Below are 20,236 nucleotides of genomic sequence, written 5' to 3'. Positions count from 1 at the left end.
TGCGCGGAAGGCTGATCCTGCGCAAGCGCACTTAACCACGTCCGCCTGGCCCCGCCTGCCTCCGATTTCCAATTGACACTGGCCGCGGAAACTCAGGTGGGAGCGAAGGCCCAGAGGTCCCGCGCAGGTTGGTGAGCGTCTGCGCAGCGCTAGCTTTCGCGAGCTGGCCTGGGGAGAGTACAGCTGCCAGGTAAGGAGCTGTGGGCGCCTGGTGAAATGATGAAGGGCGGTGATCTGTGCACTGGCTGTGACTACCCATCACACCATCACCAATATTCCCACCCGTGAGTGGTCGCGTCTGTGGCACGCTTGCACCTGGGAGGGGCGCGACAGGGAAGGGATCAGCGGCCCCTGAGAGGAGTGTTTGGGTCTGACGCGCTTCTTGTCACCTTTCTACTGTACATCCAACTACTTAGTCCATCTCTCCACTTGGATGTGTAATGGGACTCTCAGTACATGTGAAGCAGCACTCTTATTGCCACCTCCCTGTCCACTATCTGCCAAAAAACAAAACAAAAACAAAACCTGATGCTACAGTCTAACCGCTCTCAAAAACTGGTAACTCCATTCTTCCAGGTATTCAGACCAAAAGCCTTTTAGTAATCCTTGACATCGATCTTTCCCACCCCGCCGCCAATCCAGCAGCAAATCCCGTTACCTCTATCTTCAGAATATACCCAGAATCCGATCATTTCTCACCACTTACACTGCTGTCACTGTGATCCAAGCCACCGTCATTCTGCCAGGATTATCACCTTGTGAAGTTTATCCTTATCCTTATGGGAACAGATGATGCTAAAGTATAGTGTACCCATAAAAAGGGGGTTTAAAAAACCTGTAACCCCTCTGCATAGCACTTTAGAGCTAAGTAGTTCCCTTAAAAATAATCGAATCCTATTTGCAGTAGAAAGAGCTCTGAGACCTGGATTTTTTGTGGTGTTGAGCAAGTCATTTAGCCATACTGAGTCTTAATTAAAGCAGGACTAACTGTCCGTACCTTACAGAGTGGTTAATGGTAATTAAATGGGATAAAAATGTTTGATACACTCGGTAGGTGCTAGATCATTATATATAAAAATACTGTTATTACAAATGAAGAATCTGAGGTTTAGAGACAGTGGGTGAATTACCACAAGTGCTGGATATAATCTTACATACTTTTAACTTATTCTATTATAATAAAAGGAAAATTAGGCAAAACTAAGCTGTAATGTTTAAGGATGCATGTGTGGGTGATGAAACCATAAGGAAAAGGAAGTGACTGGAAGGCGTGTGACAGGGTAGGGGACAGGGAGGGCTTCTGGGGGGCTGACAAGGTTCTATCTGCTGATATGGGTGATGATTTCTATTATCTTTTGCTGTAGAACAAATTATTCAAGTTTAGCAACTTGAAATAACTATAATCGTTTATTATCTCACAGTTTCTGTGGGTCAGGAGTTTGTTAGTGGTTTAACTTAGCTTGGAATTTAAGAAGTTGTAATGGGGACTTCCCTGGTGGTCCAGTGGTTAAGACTCTGTGCTTCCAGTGCAGGAGGCGTGGGTTCGATCCCTGCTTGGGGAACTAAGCTCCCACATGCCGCACCACGTGGCCAAAAAGTAATAAACAATCAAAAAATTAAAATTAAAAAAAGAAGTTGTAAGGAAGATGCCAGCCCACAGTGAGCATCTGAAGGCTTGACTGGGGCTGGAGGATCCATTTCCAAGGTGACTCACTCATGTCACTCCCAAGTTTGTGCTTGTTGTCAACAGGAGGCCTCAGTTCCTCCTGAGTGGACTTCTCCATAGATCTGCTTAAATATCCTTACTATATAACAGCTGACTTCCTTCAGAGGGAGTGATCTAACTAACTTCAGAGTTAGAGTGATCTAAGAGCTGTAGTGTCTTTTGTGACCAAGAAGTCACACTCCACCATTTCTTCAATATTCTGTTGGTTACATAAGTCAACCCGTTCACTGTGGAAGGATGTTGAAAACCAAGAGGTAAAAATCACTGGGGGCCATCTTGGAGGCTACCACATGGTTACAAGAGTGTTTGCCTCATAAAAATGCACGAAGCTACACATTTATTTTATGCAGTTTTCTGTATTGATAGATTTACAAGAAGATTTTAAAAAAAGAAGACATGGCGACACAGGAAGAAAGTATTCCGTTACTACAAAATCAGAAATATAATTAAAGACCCTTCTTATCCTCATCATAGCTAAACACTGAGGATTTATGATGTTTGGGACACAGTGGTAGGCAGAGGGTATACAGGGGACTTATCTTTGTGGTTTACAGCCTAGTTGGGAAGATATACATTAAAAATATAAAAACCAGTACAGTAATACTGTTTTCATCCAATGTAATTGTCCAGACTCTTGGTTACAGTTGACAGAACCCCTGTTCAAACAAGCTTAAATAATGAGGAAACTTATCAGCCTGTGTAGCTGGGAAGAATGGTAGGTCATAGCATTAAAGAAAGAGCTGCAGGAATCAGGGCCTTGAGAACTAGGGTTGGAGACTCATTGCCTTTAGGCCTGTCTCTATCTGGCTTCATTCTGCAGAACAGGATCTCTTCGAATGACCAAGAAGATGGCCATCCACAGCCCAGCTTCACATACTTCCAGTTTAGAAACCCCAACAAAAAGAGCTTCTTTTCCCTGCGATCCATATATTCGTATCATTAGGGAAAGAGATGCTTACTTGCCCTGTTTAGGTCATCCCCTCGCCTTTGCTAGGACATAAGGTACTATAACTGGCCATCTTGTGCCCAAGAGAGTATATGGTACTAAGATTGCCACCTTCCACTAGAACCACAAGGAGGGCAGAAGGCCGGGTTTCCAAAGGGAAGGATGGTGAGCAGGCCAAAACAGCATATGTGCACTGCAACAAGTGACTCCACTTTTGTATCCAGGAACTGGACCAGCAGCATTGACAGCACCTGGGCGCCTGTTAGAAATGCAGGACCTCAAGCTCCAGCTCAGAATCAGACTCTGCATTTTAAGAAGATCCCAGGGCAATTCATATACACAGTAAAGTTTGAAGTGTACTTTATAATTACATGATTTTAACTACTTCGGATAGAAACTGTCCTCAAAAGTGTTTCCACATAAGTGAAGTGTTAACTATATCAAGTTACAAATGAACAGCTTGAACATAAAGTGCTGTGGAGAGAGGCCTGAAGTGGTCAGGACAGGCTTTTGTGAAGGAGGGTAGCCTAGGCCTAGGAGGAGGGAACTGTCTGTGGTGTGTTCAGAGGGCAATGAGAGAGACCATGTGGCGTGACTAATGAGTCCTAGAGGAGAGTCAGAGGTCAGATTATGAAGGATCTCTCTGGCTACCATGTGAAAATGATGGTTCCTCCACTGCCCACAGGGTAAAGTTTACAAAGGATTTGAAACTGGCAAGTAACATGTCCTGACATGTTTTTAAAAAACCACTCTGGAGAGGTTCTAGAGGATGGGTTGGAGGAGGAGAGGCCAAAGGCAATGAGACCAATTAGGAAGCAGTTGTAATAGTTCAGGTGAGAAAAAAATGCCTGAACGAAAGCAGTGGTCACAACTATAGGAAAAAATGCCTATGGGGGATAATACGGAGGAAGAGTTGACAGAGGTTTATAAGAGGTCAGGAAGGGGGAGATAGTGGTGACGTTAATTTGGAAATACAGGGATGAAGGAGGTCTTGGGAGGGGGAAGAGAATGAGTTGTTTGGATTATTGAGTTTGAGAGCTCCACCCAGAAGGATGTCAAAAGGACACTTGAATATGGAGTAGAGCTCTAGAGAAAGGTCATGGCTGGGAATGCATACAGGTTTATTTCCATTTTGGTAAACTGAAAATTAGTAATCGTTACTTTATCCTATTTGATTTGTAGATGGTTTTGCCATATGAAGCTGAAAATGGCAGAAGAGGAGGACTATATGTCTGATTCCTTCATTAATGTCCAGTAAGTAAATATGCACACTCCATGAAATGGTATGTGTAAGACATTAGTGGAGACTTTTCAGCAATGCCATTGATTTTATATGTTTTTATTTTTTATAAATTTATTTATTTAATTTATTTATTTTTGGCTGCGTTGGGTCTTTGCTGCTGCGCAGCCCCCTTCCAGCTGCAGTAAGCAGGGGCCACTACTCGCCGCAGTTTGTGGGCCTCTCACTGCCGTGGCCTCTCCCGTTTCGGAGCACGGGCTCCAGGTGAGTGGGGTTCAGTAGTTGTGGCATGCAAGCTCCAGAGCACAGGCCCAGCAGCTGTGGTGCACAGGCCCAGTCGCTCCGTGGCATGTGGGATCCAACCGGACCAGGGCTCAAACCCATGTCCCCTGCATTGGCAGGCGGACTCCCAACCACTGCGCCACCAGGGAAGCCCTAAGCAATGCCACTGATTTTAAAGGTGAGGTTGGAAGTTAGTCTTATTGCTTCATGGAAATACTTCCTACATGTCTATAGTACAAAGATACTAGAAATCTCTTCTTCCTTTTTAATGCTAGGTGTTTTTTTCCTGCCCTTGATTCTTTTTATTCCCCTTTTCCAAGGATATTTACTGTTTTACTTCATTTCATCTCATCGCGTCTTAATACCTGCTGTCCAGCTTTGCTTTTTATTATAGCCAACCTCTTAGAAAAATTAGTTTGAACCTACTATTTCTAATTTCTTCAACTCTGTACTTTTAGTTTCTTACAATATGGTACCAGCCTTCATCATTTTAACTAACACAGCCATTCTCAAAGGACATTGGTTATGTTCTAACAAAGATGCTCCTAGAGGTAGCACTGAAATATTAAGTAGTGTCAAGTGAGTAAGTGGCAAAGCTATGAGAAACTTGCATGTACTGGTCCAAAATAACCTTTTCCCTCATTCTTCAGAGAAGATATCAGACCAGGCTTGCCAATGCTGAGGCAAATCCGAGAAGCCCATCGAAAAGAAGAAAAGCAACAGGAAGCTAATTTGAAAAATAAGCGGAAGAGTTTAAAAGAAGAAGAACAAGAGAGACGTGACATTGGACTGAAGAATGCACTAGGCTGTGAAAACAAAGGGTTTGCTTTGCTCCAGAAGATGGGATATAAAAGTGGTCAGGCCCTCGGCAAAAGTGGTGAGTCACAGCCAGAAATAAACAGCTGTAATTTATTGATGAGTACCAGTGATGACTCTTTAATCTCTGTCCCTCTACACAGAAATTGAAACAACTTAAGCTTCCTAGGCTCTTACTGTTGCTGGCAAGCTTATGGAGAACTTCCATCTTCCCACATCCACTTTAGACATGTGCCATCAAGAGCTGTTTATCTGCCCAGCTCGGCCTCAAAGGCGCTAACAAGTGGGATGGACGAGGCTTACAATGGAGGCAGCAGCTAAGAATGGTGACAAGAGAAGGGTTAAGAAGTACAGTGGCCCAAAGGACAGTGAAGCAACATCGAAGATGATGGCAGGACTCTGCCCTGCTTGCTCTGTACCTGTGGCAGCTGCCTGAGTGACCCCTCAGCTGGAGAAGCTCAGTTCTCACCTCTCTTTTAGGAATGAGATTGCTTATTAAGAGATAGAGGCCATATACGTATAGTAGCTTCTGTAAGCTGTTTATCTCCTCTCCTCTCCTTTATTGTCATTGCTTTGACCTTCACCTCGCAAGGCTTTGCTCTCTCTTGTGGCTCCCACCCTCCTGGATATATATCAGTGTTTTCACTTCTTAAAATCCTTCCTACCTTGAGGTGGCGTTGCAGGCTGTGGATCAGCCTTATCGAGGACTAAGTATTTGAAGGCAAGGGTGGTAGTTGATTGTAGAGTATTGATGTTCAGTTACAGTTTTGAGTATCATTGAAACTGAAGGGGATAAGTATAGAACATTATAAAGTTGCATACTGCACCTGCCTGTAGTTTGAGGAAGAATTTCTGAAGTAGTTTGTGTTTTGTTCTCTATTTTTTTTTTTAGGAGACGGTATTGTTGAACCAATTCCTCTTAATGTCAAAACAGGTATGTAATTATTTTTGAGGCTATTTACCAATAATAACAACTTACACTTAAATTTAGCACATATATTTGCTTAATAAATACTTTTTTATGGTGGTACTGTTACAGTTCTTATCATAAGACACCCTCAGTAAAATGTTTCTTAGTTAAATTTCTAGACCTTTTAAACTAAAAATACAAGTTTTAGTCAGTATAAAATAAAATTTTAATCATAAAAATAGGGGAAAAAGTGTTGTAACCATTAACAACACAAAGCTATTTTTGTCCACTGAGTGTCCTAAAAGTATCCTGAGACAGATGTATCCATTAAATGTTTTTCTTAATACTTTGGACAAATTAAAGAGAAAAAATATATACTTTATTTGTTCAGCATATTTATATGTAAGTATGACAGTTGATACTGTTTTCCCAATTTGAAAAAAATGTGTATAGTATTACCATCTTATTAGATCAGACCAATGATCTTTGTAAAAATCAAATTATGTGTTTGGGTTAAAAAAAATCTCTAGTGTTTTCTCCCATCCTTCTTATCAAATGATTTTGAGTGACTGTACTCAAATTAGAATTGCATTTAATCTGTAAGTATTTAGGGAATTCCCTGGCAGTCCAACAGTTAGGACTTGGCGCTTTCACTGCCTAGGGCTCGGGTTCAATCCCTGGTTGGGGAACTAGGAACCCACAAGCCGCAAGGTGTGGCCAGAAAAAGAAATTTTAAGTTGTCATGTTTTGAAATATAAAGTCAGTACATTTCTCATCAGTGTTTCCTGTTTGAGCAGGAAAAAGTGGCATTGGTCATGAGGCATTACTAAAACGGAAAGCAGAGGAAAAATTGGAAAGCTACAGAAGAAAGATTCACATGAAAAAAGAAGTTGAAGAAAGAGCTGCAGAACAGTTTCGGTATTTTAGCAGTTTATAGTTTCACCTTTTCTTTATTGTGGTATGTTTTCTGGTACTTGGACATATAAAATGGATGAAGAGAGCACAGACCTCTAGTGTACTATTTTTTTTCTTTGAATCAGAATGCGACTTAAAAATAAGCAAGATGAAATGAAGCTAGAAGGAGATCTTAGAAGAAGCCAGAGAGCCTGTCAACAGTTGGATACTCAGAAGGTAAGTCTTTTACCTGCTTTCAGTTTGGTAAAGTGTTTTGGCACCCAGTGTGATTTGCTGTGTATTTTTATTGTTAAAAAGAGAGAGAGAAAGAGAGAACTCCAAGCCTGGTGTATCTACCCACTAAAGCTTTCATTTAAGATGCATTATTGATCTATGATAACTGATACTCATAATAATGACTTGTTCTCTGCAGGAACCTGAGTAGTCTGAATTATCCTCTATGGGTAAATTACCATTTTTACACTTAACTGTTCTCCACTTATTTGAATATTGATTACTCAGGGCTATTATGTGTGGAAATTCTGTTCACCAGGATATTCGGTTAACCAGAATAGCCTATTTTCAGTCCATATCCAATACCATATGTGTCTCTAACTAGTAAAATCATGGTAGACTACTATCTAGTTCAGATTTGAATGGTTCTTAAAATTCAATTTTTGATTTGATTTCATTTCTTTTTTATTTTGATGGTTCAATTACCATCAAAATAAAATAACTTCATTTAAAGTCTCAAAAATGGAGGGCTTTGGACTTCCCTGGTGGTGCAGTAGTTAAGAATCCACCTGCCAATGCAGGGGACATGGGTTCGAGCCCTGGTCCGGGAAGATCCCACATGCCGCAGAGCAACTAAGCCCGTGCTCCACAACTACTGAGCCTGTGCTCTACAGCCCATGAGCCACAACCACTGAGCCTGTGTGCTACAACTACTGAAGCCTGCACGCTCTAGGGCCCGTGCTCCACAACAAAGAGAAGCCACCGCAATGAGAAGCCCGCGCACCGCAATGAAGAGTAGCCCCGCTTGCCACTAGAGAAAGCCCGCCTGCAGCAACAAAGACCCAACACAGCCATAAATAAATAGATAGATAGATAGATAAAAGTGGGGGGCTTCCCTGGTGGCACAGTGGTTAAGAATCCACCTGCCAATGCAGGGGACACGGGTTCAAGCCCTGGTCTGGGAAGACCAACATGCCGCAGAGCAACTAAGCCCGTGCACCGCAACTACTGAGCCTGTGCTCTGCAGCCTGCGAGCCACAACTACTGAGCCCACATGCCACAACTACTGAAGCCTGCGTGCCTAGAGTCCGTGCTCCTCAACAAGAGAAGCCATTGTAATGAGAAGCCCAAGCACCACAATGAAGAGTAGCCCCGCTCACCGCAACTAGAGAAAGCCCGCCCGCAGCAACGAAGACCCAACGCAGCCAAAATAAATAAATTTATTTATTTTAAAAATAAATAAATAAAATAAAATAAAGTCTCAACAATGGGGACTTCCGTGGTGGTGCAATGATTAAGAATCTGCCTGCCATTGCAGGGGACATGGGTTCAATCCCTGGTCCGGGAAGATTCCACATGCTGCAGAGCAACTAAGCCCGTGAGCCACAACTACTAAGCCTGTGCTCTAGAGCCCGTGAGCCACAACTACTGAAGCCTGCGTGCCTAGAGCCGGTGCTCCTCAACAAGAGAAGCCACCGCAGTGAGAAGCGCTCGCACCGCAAAGAAGAGTAGCCCCCGCTCACCGCAACTAGAGAAAGCCCACTCGCAGCAACGAAGACCCAATGCAGCCAAAAAAATAAATAAATAAATTTTTTTAAAAAAAGAATAAAAAAGTTTCCTTCAATTAAAAACAAAAGTCTCAAAAATGTTTGTAAAATTCCCTTCATATGTAAATAGATTGCTGGAAACAATCTCTCTTTTCTCTATTTCCATAGGACATTATTTTGAATATGTGTCGTGATACTGAAGATTTCCTCACTGATATGTATCATTTTATACCCATTAAGCTACTTATACCCATAGCTTCTTTTCCCTACTAGATTGTCAGCACCTGGGAGGCAGTATTCTAACTGGGTTTTGCATCCCCATAGTTCATAGTGCTTTACTCTTAAAGCAGCACTCAGTAAATATTTAATTGAGAGAATGAATTCATGTTGACAGGAGCATACTTGTGATAGAGTTATGTTTAGCTGTGTTTAATTGGGAATAATTCTACATTTTCAGAATATTCAGGTTCCCAGGGAGGCATGGTACTGGTTGAGGCTTGAAGAGGAAACTGAAGAAGAGGAAGAGGAAGAAAAAGAACAAGATGAAGATGAATATAAGAGTGAAGACTTAAGTGTATGTGTTGGGACCAGTTCTGTAAGCCGTCTGTCTCAGCCTTGGCACGATTAACATTTTGAACTGGGCAGTTGTTTGTTGTCGGGGGCCGTTCTGTGCATTGTGAGATATCTGAGAGCATCTGTGGCCTCCACCCACCAGATGTCCATTGCACTTCCCCCTTGTGACAATGGAAAACGTCTTCAGACATTACTACATTTTCCCCCGAGGGGAAAAAATCACCCCTTGAGAACCACTGCATTACAGGTTTATTTCATGAACCCCAGAGCAAAACTTAATATAATTTTCCCCGTTAGCTTCAGTCTACCCTCTCACCTCAGTTTTAGTTTGGATGATGGATTAGCCGCAAATGTAACTTATGTTAATTTCTACCTTGTTTCCTGCTGAACTCCTGGAAGTGATTCTGAGTACCTCCCTCCCCCACCCACAAACAAAACAAAGCAAAAAGACACAATTCAAAGGAAGTAGAGATTATTCAAGAAAAGAATACACATTTCTATGGTTACTTTGTATAAAAGAGTATGTAGGAGACGTTCACAATTTGAAAACCGTATGTTCCACTTAACTGGGAGACCATTGATGAGAACTTTAGTGGTAGAGAGAGACAGTTTCAGCCAGATTTGTTGAAAGTAGAAGGGGTCTTTAAAGGATGCTTATTCTAATAGAGCCAGCCAAGATCTATTGTTGAAATGTTAACAAGGGGTCTCTGTTGTGTCTGACAGATGTGAAAATAGGGTAACTGGTAAACTGGGACATGTTCTAATATATTCTGCCCTTGACACCTCTCCTAACTGGTTGAGCGTGTAGTAGAAGATTTAGGGCCTTAGGGTAATTCAGCATGATCTGAGAGACCCGAAAACCAAGATTCTGTTCAATGTGAACTATTAATATGCTTGTATCCTATACCTAGGTACTGGAAAAATTACAAATATTGACTAGTTATTTAAGAGAAGAACATCTGTATTGTATTTGGTGTGGAACAGCCTATGAAGGTAAGAAGATACTTTATACTTTTTAAAAATATTGAGTACAAACACAAAACATTGATTTTAGCTTTGATTTTTTATGAAAGTCACATTTCCCATAGACAATGGAAATTTTTTTATTCCCTCCAAATGGCCATGTTGGATGAATGCTTTAAAGAAATAGTGGACAAAGAAATAATTGAGGGTTGATTAAAGGTGCTTTTAACTTTTCAGAAACTGAATGTGCAGAAGGGAATTTTTCAGTCTTCTATTTCAAAAGAAATAGAGTTTTTAATCACTTCAGGATGTTGAATTTTTTTCATGCTTTATTTTTCATGACTCTTCAGCTACCTGAAAAATATAGTAAATTTTTAGAACTAATTTTTTTGTATTTAGGTAGAATACTATCCCTGAACCATAAAAATCAGAATGTTGAAATCCACTCCATTGTTTTTTCATTGTAAGGAAAGAAGTGGTTTAAAATGCGTCAAATGTCTTAACAGACACAAGTGCTTTCTCTTCTAACACACTTGCCCAAGTCAGCTTTGCTAACTTGAATTTAAGGACTTTGTACATGAGAGGTGAAGAATTTTGAGTTATTGTTGTATCTTTTCCTGGTTTGTTTAGCAGAGTAAGAAGCAAACACAGCTACAAAATACATGTCATGTTGAAATAATTTTCTAGAATAGTATACTATGCAATTTGTATTAATTGTTCCTTTTCCTCGCATAAATTACAGATAAAGAAGACCTGTCTTCAAATTGCCCAGGACCAACTTCTGCAGATCATGACTAAGATTATTCTCAATAAAGTAGAAGCTTGGCAAATGTTATTGTTTCCTAGACAGTTGAGCAGTTAGAATTTCCAAATTTTTGATACCAGTAAAGAAAGAGGGCCTTTATATGTTTCATTGTTTTTATACATTAGAAGTACTTTGTACTTTAGAATATAATTGTTCACTGGCTTCAAAAACATAATGGAAAGCCATTTCAGAACACAAGTATTATAGACATGGGCAATTACAATTTATGACTCTTTTGTGACGTTTATGGGATTTAAGGACACCAACTCTCTTATTCACTTTGGAACAAATTGAGAAATAAGACATAGGAGTTAGAGATCAAAATATCAGCTTTATTATCAATGAAATAAAGAGCTAGTTGACTTGTTCTCCAGTCATGCTCCCTGCGAGATCTCCCTGGTTAGAGAGAACTGCCGACCTTTTCTCGGAGGGACAGAGCCCATCTTTGCATTAGGAGACCATTAGCTTTCAAGGTGAGAGAACCAACCCCTCAGGGGTGGGGCCATACATGCTCAGTTCCTTTTCCCAAAATCACTCATCAGATGAGACACCTCTCTGTTGAGACGGAATGAATACAGGTTCACAGAGCTTGTTCCCACACTTCTCTCTTCCAAGGAGCAAGAAGTTCCCTTCATGCAAGCATGAGAAGGAGGGGAAAAGTATTCCCCTCAATAAGAGTAATGTCAGAGGCAAGGATCCATTAATAGTACTTAATTCTAATCAGTTTTAGAAATAAAGTAGTTATGATATTCCGTAAAATCGTTGAGTTTTCATAGCAATGTGTATATCCATTATAAGTGAACAATTGCCCATTTTGGCTAAAGAAACAATAATTAGGAGTAACCTTAAATATCAGGTGATCCAACTTCTTAATCCCTTTGACAACATTCCTAGCAGGTGGTAATCCAACCTCTGCCTTTATTCCTCCAGCCACAGAGAGCTCACTGCCTTAAAATGGACCGTTGCATTGCTGGGTAGCTCTAAGTCATTTTAAAAGTTATTTTTCTGTCTTAAGCTGAATTCTGCTTCCCTATAATTTAACCAGATATAGCTAAAGACATACCATGTGGCACACCTCTAGAGAACTCCATCTAAGTTTGGGCATCAAAATCATGAACTTTTTTAAAGTTCACAAGCTCAGGTGCCACCCTTAGTGACTTGATTCAGCTAGTCTAGGATAGTTTCTGGATATCTATTTATTTTAAAGTTCTAAGAATGTGTCTGATTATCACCTGTGGATGAGAACTAGTGCTCTAGGTTAAACTAGAGCATGACTGTTCTTCGGATCAAGTTGTGACCTCATCTGTACAATTTTACAGCTCACCTTTCAGTAGCATTGAGCAAGAGATCAGCCTCTTTTTATTATAAACAGCATACCTGACAACATAGCAGAAGCTAACCTACACTTGCCCAAATTAAGATAATCAATGGTATGAGTTGTATTAGCCTCTGACCTAATTTGACCTAGTTCACTTGTTCTAAAGTCTAACTTGGGGAGCTTTAAAAAACATGATATTACAAAGGTCCCACCTCCAGAGATTCTGATGTAATTGGTCACTGTGGCCTGTGTATCACTACCCTTGATTCTAAAATGCAGCAGAGGGACTTCCTGGTGGCACAGTGGATAAGACTCCACGCTCCCAATACAGGGGCCCGGGGTTAGAGCCCTGGACAGGGAACTAGATAACACACACATGCCGCAACTGAGAGTTCACATGCCACAACTAAGGAAGCTGCCTGCCTCAACTAAGACCCCATGCAATCAAATAAATAAATAAATAAATAAAATGCAGCAGAGCTTGAAAACGTAGTTAACTTCTGGGCCTCAGTTCTTCATCTAGAAACTGAATTATGAGTTTTATGACTATAAATACATATATAAAATATTGGAGCTTATATAGTTGGATAAAACTGATAGTTACTTTTTCCATTTAAAAAAATCGTAACATTGTATTAACAGCTAAAACAAAGTATATCTTCTTCTTGGAATTATAGTCACATCCTTTCCTGTCATTTCAGCCAACAAACCAACATTCATTTGGACAGACCCAACGCCATGTGGATAATTTCAGACAGAATGGAGTTAGGAACTGGCTTCCTTTTCTCCTCTGACTGACTGTAGGGCAACCTGCCCAGTGGCCTAGAGTATTTTGAATATGTCTGTGAACAAATATGCTGTGAATGTAGGAATAACCTTGATGGAACCCATAAGTCCACCAGAGTTGTGGTCTGCATTTCCAGGCCAGAGGCCAGAAATTTACTTGTTGTCATTTACTTTTGTTTATATTGTACTATGTTTATTTTCAGAGTCCTATCTAGAATTTCTAAAATGTTTCATTTTCCTACTTATAAACCCAAAATACTGGAGCTTTTAAAATTCAAAATAAATAGACTTTAATATACTAAATTGGTTTACCATACCCACCTTTACTTTGTTATTTATCAACATTTAATTGTTGAAATTTTACAGTGAACATTATTATTATTTAGTATTAGACACATTTTGCAGGATCAAGTATATGAAATTCTTAACACTTTTATTCCCTACTAATTCAAAAGCACTTATAGAGTTCCTGCTTAAATGCAGGGTAATACACTTGCTGCCTTGGGGCAAATCAAAATGAGAGAGCCTGTCCCTGCTTTCCAGAAATTTACAAGGAGGGAAACACCCATGCAGGAATAACTGAGCTCCAAAGCAAACTGGTAGGTACAATGCTGAAGAACTAAATAACTGAAGTATTAGGGAGAAGTTTCATTCCGAGTGGGAGATGGTAGAACACTATGGTAGCAGCACTGAATTTGGGCTTTCAGCATAACTTTGATATGCAGTTATGAGGAAGGCGTTACAATATGACCCAGCATTTCCACTCTTAAGTTATACCCAAGAGAAATGGAACCATGTCCAGATAAAACTCATACACCAATATTCATTGCAACATTATTCATACTAGCCAGAAAGTAGAAACCTAAATGTCCATCAGCTGATGAATAGGTGAATTAAATGTGATATATCCATATAACTGAATATCATTTGGCAATAAAAGGGAAAGGAATTTCCATCCATGCTATACCACAGATGAAAACATACTAAGTGAAAAAGATCACATACTGTATGATTCCATTTACACAAAATGTCCAGAATAGGCAAGTCTATGGAGATAGAAAGTAGATTGGTGGTTGCCTAGAGTTGGAGGAAGATGAGGAATGGCTGCTAATGGGTACAGGGTTTCTTTTTGGAGTGACAAAAATGTTTAAAAATTGATTGTGGTGATGGTTGCACAACTCTGAATATACTAAACACCATTGAACTGTATACTTTAAATGGGGTGAATTTTATGGTATGTGAATTATGTCTCAATAAAGCTGTTACTTAAAAAAAAGATTGAAGGGAATTTCAGGTAGAAACCATAGCCGAGCGCCACTGAGCACAAAAGCCTATTGAGGTGACCCTGAACAGACCTGTGTGGCTGGGGCCTATTCAGGTAATGCTGAATGTGAGATGCAGAACGGGAGCCCCCAGAGGAGCACAGCCCTGCCAACACTTTGACTTGAGCCCAGTGAAACCCATTTCAGACTTCAGGCCTCCTGAACTGTAAAAGAATAAATGTGTGTCACTTTCAGTCATCAGTTTTGTGGTCACTGGTTACAGCAGCCCTAGAAAACCAATACAGGTCTCAATCAAACTGACCCCTCAAGAGCCACACATATTTGAGAGATATCTGATTTGCCTCAGAGTTTCACCCATTACACGGTTTTTAGTCAGTGTAAGCCAACAGTGGGGCCTCTGTACATCTATCAACTGTAGTCCCTGCATCTGTGACCATCCTGAAGACATGTCGTGACTGGGATAGCTCACGGTCACAGACGTAGGGAGTGGACTGACATGATATAAAGAGTAAATATCTAAATGGAGGTGTCTGCTGTGCTTTTGTTTCTGAGCCCTCTCCTCTATGTAATCTCTCCCTGGGCAATCCCTTGGATTCAAAGTTAAGCATCAGGGCTTACCTCCAGATAACATACACATCTCTTCTGTGTATGATTCCAGTTCATCCCTTCTCTCAAGTTCCTCTCCTGCATTTCCTAGAGTCTGCTCTTCACCCTCCCCTGAATTTATGGCAGTACCTCCAACTTGGCATCTCCAAATGAGATCTAGTGTTTTACCTCCCAAATCTGCTCCCCCTCACCTTGTTGACATGTGAAAAGCAGCCCCACTATTGGCTTAAATTCTAACTAAAAACTGTGAGACAAAATATCTCTGAAATATGCATGGCTCTTTGACGGGGTTAATTTGATTGAGATTTGTACCTTCTTTAATGGCATCATACTCCTGGCACTCACCATCCAACCAACCTAGAGGTAATCTCTGATGCTTACATTTCCCTAAATCCTCACATCCAGTCAGTTGCCAGCTCCTCTTGGTTCTGTCCCCTCCCATTGTTCAGGCCCTCGTAGCCTCTCGGACTTCTGACCTTTCAAATATAGTCTTTTCCTGCTCCAACCCAGTCTGAACACTTTCAAAGTATAGGTTGGATCACACTCCTGCCTAAAAAAAAAAAACCTCTTTGTCACCTTTGGACGTTACTGGGATGCCACTTCATTCTAAAAATTAATAAATATTTATCCCATCTGTCCCATTCAACTTTAGGGAAAGTTCTTCATAGAAGAATCACAGATGATAAATGTGAGAGGTTTGATAGCATCCAAAAATCACTATTTTGCAACCCCTAATGAAATAATGGATCCAGGCAATAATCATCAATGGCTGCTAACACCATTAGGTGAAAGATTGACAAGGAAGACTGATCATAGTAGATGACACCACCACAAGCCACCGACCAAACTTAAAATCACCGAAAGCAGAACAACCAGACATCATGTTCCTCCTGAAGTGAAGCAAAAGAAGGTATATAGTATCACCTAGGAGTATTCTCAGAAAAAAATTTCAGAACAGAATCAAATCAAGTTTCTAGATCTAACTAGACACCATGGGGATACCATCAGCCAAATCCTAAGTGAAGGAAATTCTGTAGGATATGTGACCTACTCCTTCCTCAAATAAATGGCAAGAGGAAAGAAGTTAAAAACGAGGTGGATGTTATAGAGTAAAAGAGACATACCAACTAAATGAAATGTTGGATCCTGACTTAAACAATCTACAGAAAGACATTTTTGAGATACGAAAACTCAGTACAGGCTGATTATTACATGATAGTTAAGAAAATCTTATTAATTTGTTGAGTGACAATGATGTGGTTTGGTTAAAATTAAAAAGATCTGTTAGAAATACATCTTTAAGTATTTACAAGTGAAATGATACGATGCCTGAAATTTAAAATCCTCCAGCAAAAGACATTTTTTAAAAGGAGGGGTAAATGAAACAGGAAAGACAGAATATTGATAGCTGTTGAAGCTGGGTAATGAGTACACAGAGTTTCATTATTCTAGTCTCTGTTTTTGTGTATGTTTTAACACAAAAATGTATTAAAATATGAAAAATATTGAAATCATTCCACATTCATAATGAAAAAGTTAGCATGCCAAGAACCTCAAGCTATGCTGAACACTCAAGTGGGAAACAGATGCTATGAGTTTCTCTCTCAGGTAGGTACACTGGATGATGGAGTCTGGGAAAAGCTTGCTTTTAGACTTCTAAACATTTCATACATAGGTGTGCATGTACGTATAATGTGTGTATACACATGTGTATGTACACGCAAGTCTGACTTCATAGACACGCAACCTGTGTGGTTGCATAAGGCCCCATGTTAATTTTTGAACAAGGGCCTCACATTTTCATTTTGCATTGGGTCCCACAAATTATATAGCTGGCCATACACACAAACACACACACTTTATATGTGTATTTATACTAAATATACCTAACACAAATAACATACATGCTCTGAGTAAGCTACATATATATGTACCTATGTTAAATATGTGCACATTTAATAAAAAATATGTGTGGTTAGTAATAAAAATTTCCTAGAAGTTCTGTTTCTAGTGAAGCAGCTAGGTCACAATAGCTCTTCAAAATCTCTGCATGTATGTATGTTTTAATTAGCAAATAAGGTCCCTGGCCTTTGCCCCTCTCCTCCTCTGATAAGAGGGTACTTTTTTTTTTTAATTTATTTAATTTTGGCCGCGTTGGGTCTTTGTTGCTGTGTGCAGGCTTTCTCTAGTTGTAGCGAGCGGGGGATACTCTTCATTGCGGTGCATGGGCTTCTCATTGTGGTGGCTTCTCTTGTTGAGGAACTTGGGCTCTAGGCACGTGGGCTTCAGTAGTTGTGGCACGCAGGCTCAGTAGTTGTGGCTTGCGGGCTCTATAGCTCAGCCTCAGTAGTTGTGGTGCATGGGCTTAGTAGCTCCACGGCATGTGGGATCTTCCCGGACCAGGGCTTGAACCCGTGTCCCCTGCATTGGCACGCGGATTCTTAACCACTGCGCCACCAGGGAAGCCTGAGGATACTTTTTATTTACTATAGTTTTGAGGCTGAGAAAATATATACTCAAATAAATAAAAGCATCAAGGGATGCTTTATTTACTTCATAGTAGTAGAAATATTAAAGTGAGAGAAGGATATATAAAAGTATTCAATCACTATGTTGTACACTTGAAACTAATATAATAATGCAAATCAACTATACTTAAATTTAAAAAATGAAAGAAGGTAAAAATAAGGCCACATTCACACTAATTTGCCACATTCATTGGTTTTTCTTTTGAGTTTAGCCTTATTCATCAAATCCAGATAATATCAGTTTCTTAAAAAACATTTCTCTCCACCCAGAAAAATTTCAAACCTACAGAAAAGCTCCAAGAATAATACAAAAAAACACTTCTATATTGTCCACCTAGATTTATCAATTGTTCAATTGTTAACATTTTGCCACATTTCCTCTCTCTCTTTCTATATATATATGTACTATCTTCCTATATATATATGTATTATCATCAATTTTTGCTGAACATTTGGAAGTTGCATATGTCATGCCACTTCACCCCTAAGTATTTCTGCATGCATTGCCTAGGAATAAGACATTTTCTGGCATGACCATAATATCATTATCACACCTAAGAAAATTATCAATTATTCTATAACATCATTTAATATGCAGTCTATATTCAAATGTTCTCAATTACCTGAAAAATGTCTTTTATAGCTATTTTCTGGGTTTTTCTTTTTTTTTATATCCAGTATACAATCAAAATTCAAGCATTGCATTTGGTCATTGCATTTGGTCATTATATGTTTCTAGTCTCTCTGTATTTAGAAGAATTCCCCTACTTTTTTTTTTTTTCATGATACTGACTTTTTGAGAAATCCAAGTTAATTACCTTATCAAATGACTTCTTTCAGGATTTGTCTAATCATTTCCTCATGATTAAATTCCAGTTAAACACTTTGGGCAAGAAAACTAAATAGGTGATAGTGTATAATTCTTACATCACATCAGGAGGGTCATGATGTTAGGTTCTTCCACTTTCAGTGATACTAAATTTAATTACTTTATTATTGTGGTGATAAGAGCTTTCCATTTTAAAGATACATTTTCCCCTTTGTAATATCATCTGTCGGACTATATTTAAATCCTTTTGAGGCTCCTGTTTCCCAACGCCTTTTCAACCAATAATTTTAGTATCCATTGATGAACCTTGCCTTAATCAAATACTGCATGGGAGTTGAAGACCATATTAAATGCTTTTAGTAACACTTTTTAGAAATTGCTATAAGCCTTCACAAAAATATTATCTATTACTATGATTCTTCTGCTAAGCCTAAATTTGGCTCATTTTAAAAATTGTAAAATTATACGACAATTCTAGAACGGTAGTTGGATGCTATAAAGCTTAAAGGAACCCTCAGGTTCTTCCAATATACAGCTCATATTATTTTCCGGCATTCCCTACAGCAATTCAAGGAAACAAACTAGTATACCCAATGTTCCTCAAATCTATCTTTTCCAGAACGCATTCCATGCCCCTTGCCCATACTGCCCAAATGCTCTCCTCTCTATTCATCTAAATCCTTCACATACTTGGAAGTCTCACTGGAGTGTCACTTCTAAGCCCTGTGCCATGGGTCCTCAGCATAGAGTGATCTCACCCCTCCAGACTGATTGTTTTCTATGCTCAGCTACTGTCTTACAGCATAGTTATCATCTCTTTAAAGTGTCTGTTATAATAGGTACAAAATGTATTTAAGAGAAATAGAATAATTATGCAGTAAACACTAGTGGACTCAACAGCCAGTGTAAGAAAAGAAAGTTAACTGTTACCTCGGAAGTCCGTTTCTCCAATCACATCACTCCCATCCCTCCTCAGAGCCAATCACTATCAGAATATAATAATAGTTCTCAATCCTTTCCTTCCCTTTATTGTTTTACCACATTTGTTTGAATACCTAAGCACACATTTCACGTAGCATGTTCCTGAACTTTATACAGTATTTTCTGCAATCTGCTTTGTTTGCTTAATATTATGTTCCTGAGAGATGTGGCATGTTAGTTACATGCATTTAGTTACAGCATTTAGCTGTAATTCCTTCATTTTCACTATAAAACACTATATAGTATTCCAGTGCGTGAATACAATTTATGTATCCATTCTTCTTCTGGTGCACATTAGCGTTGTTTCCTGTTCCTTTGACTATAATAAACGGCATTTCTATGAACATTCCTGTGCACATGTATGTAGCAATGGAACTGATGGCTTTTCAGGAATGGCAATATACACGTAACTTTGCTAGATGATACCAAATTGCTTTCCAAAGTGATTATACTTATCTTTTCATGGTTACCATATTTCTCCAGCTGGATTGTTAGCTATTTTGGACAGAGATAGATCTTATATCTTTTTGGCCTAGAAACAGCAGGTATTTAATAAATAGTCATTCATTAATTGATTAACTAATTGGTATTAAAAAGAAAATTTGAGGCATTTTTCCCCCCATCTTCATAATAAGGAGATGAGCGAGGGGAAGGCAAATATAAGAATGTTTTTGAAGTAAGAAAAAATGCAAACCTTTCTGCAAATGTGGCAAAAAATTAAGGGAGAAAGGAAAATAGAAGATAAATACCATTAATATTCCCAAGCAGACTTTAGACAGTTATAGGAAAATGGAGTATCAGAAGAAGGATACTTTTTTAAGTATCTAACATGTATTCCATTTCTTTTTCTCTGCAATATTACTCCACTCCTTCAAAGTCTTCAGTATTTTCAATGTGTTAGGTCGTTTCTTGGGATCCTTTGAGAGTAATTTCTGTAGAAGATTTTTCTGTAATGATAGTAAGAGTCAA

At 39.4% G+C, this 20,236-nt stretch overlaps 2 protein-coding genes across 9 annotated transcripts in view; one reads left to right on the top strand and one right to left on the bottom strand.

The window, feature by feature from the left end:
• The first annotated feature begins 30 nt into the window (after positions 1-30).
• On the top strand, positions 31-13,343 carry GPATCH11 (G-patch domain containing 11). Of its 5 annotated transcripts, XR_010934081.1 has the most exons (11): positions 34-190; positions 2,897-3,014; positions 3,855-3,926; positions 4,845-5,071; positions 5,903-5,944; positions 6,718-6,838; positions 6,961-7,051; positions 9,053-9,169; positions 10,080-10,161; positions 10,874-11,409; positions 12,956-13,343. XR_010934081.1 is itself a non-coding variant. In XM_067703259.1 (10 exons), exons 2-10 carry the CDS (start codon positions 2,941-2,943, stop codon positions 10,927-10,929), a joined length of 882 nt encoding a protein of 293 aa, XP_067559360.1. In that variant the 5' UTR covers positions 34-190; positions 2,897-2,940; the 3' UTR covers positions 10,930-13,343. The 5 variants fall into 5 exon arrangements, 4 of the variants coding, with proteins under 4 accessions (XP_067559361.1, XP_067559362.1, XP_067559360.1 ...); XM_067703259.1 differs by having other exon boundaries at positions 10,874-13,343; XM_067703262.1 differs by having other exon boundaries at positions 44-190; positions 2,897-3,028; positions 10,874-13,343.
• Positions 13,344-20,236, bottom strand: part of EIF2AK2 (eukaryotic translation initiation factor 2 alpha kinase 2) — a 38,272-nt gene continuing 31,379 nt past the window's right edge. For 3 of the 4 annotated variants that reach the window (XM_067703255.1, XM_067703257.1, XM_067703258.1), the window contains exon 16: positions 13,344-20,214. In XM_067703255.1, coding sequence (XP_067559356.1) covers positions 20,092-20,214 — 123 coding nt within the window. In that variant the 3' untranslated portion in view covers positions 13,344-20,091. The remainder of the gene's footprint in view (positions 20,215-20,236) is intronic. The other variant, XM_067703256.1, reaches the window with a different exon arrangement.

The sequence above is a fragment of the Pseudorca crassidens genome, chromosome 14 (assembly GCF_039906515.1).
Source record: "Pseudorca crassidens isolate mPseCra1 chromosome 14, mPseCra1.hap1, whole genome shotgun sequence".
Lineage (NCBI taxonomy): Eukaryota > Metazoa > Chordata > Mammalia > Artiodactyla > Delphinidae > Pseudorca > Pseudorca crassidens.
The sequence above is the reverse complement of the archived record's forward strand: the minus strand, read 5'-3'. Positions and strand labels throughout refer to the sequence as shown.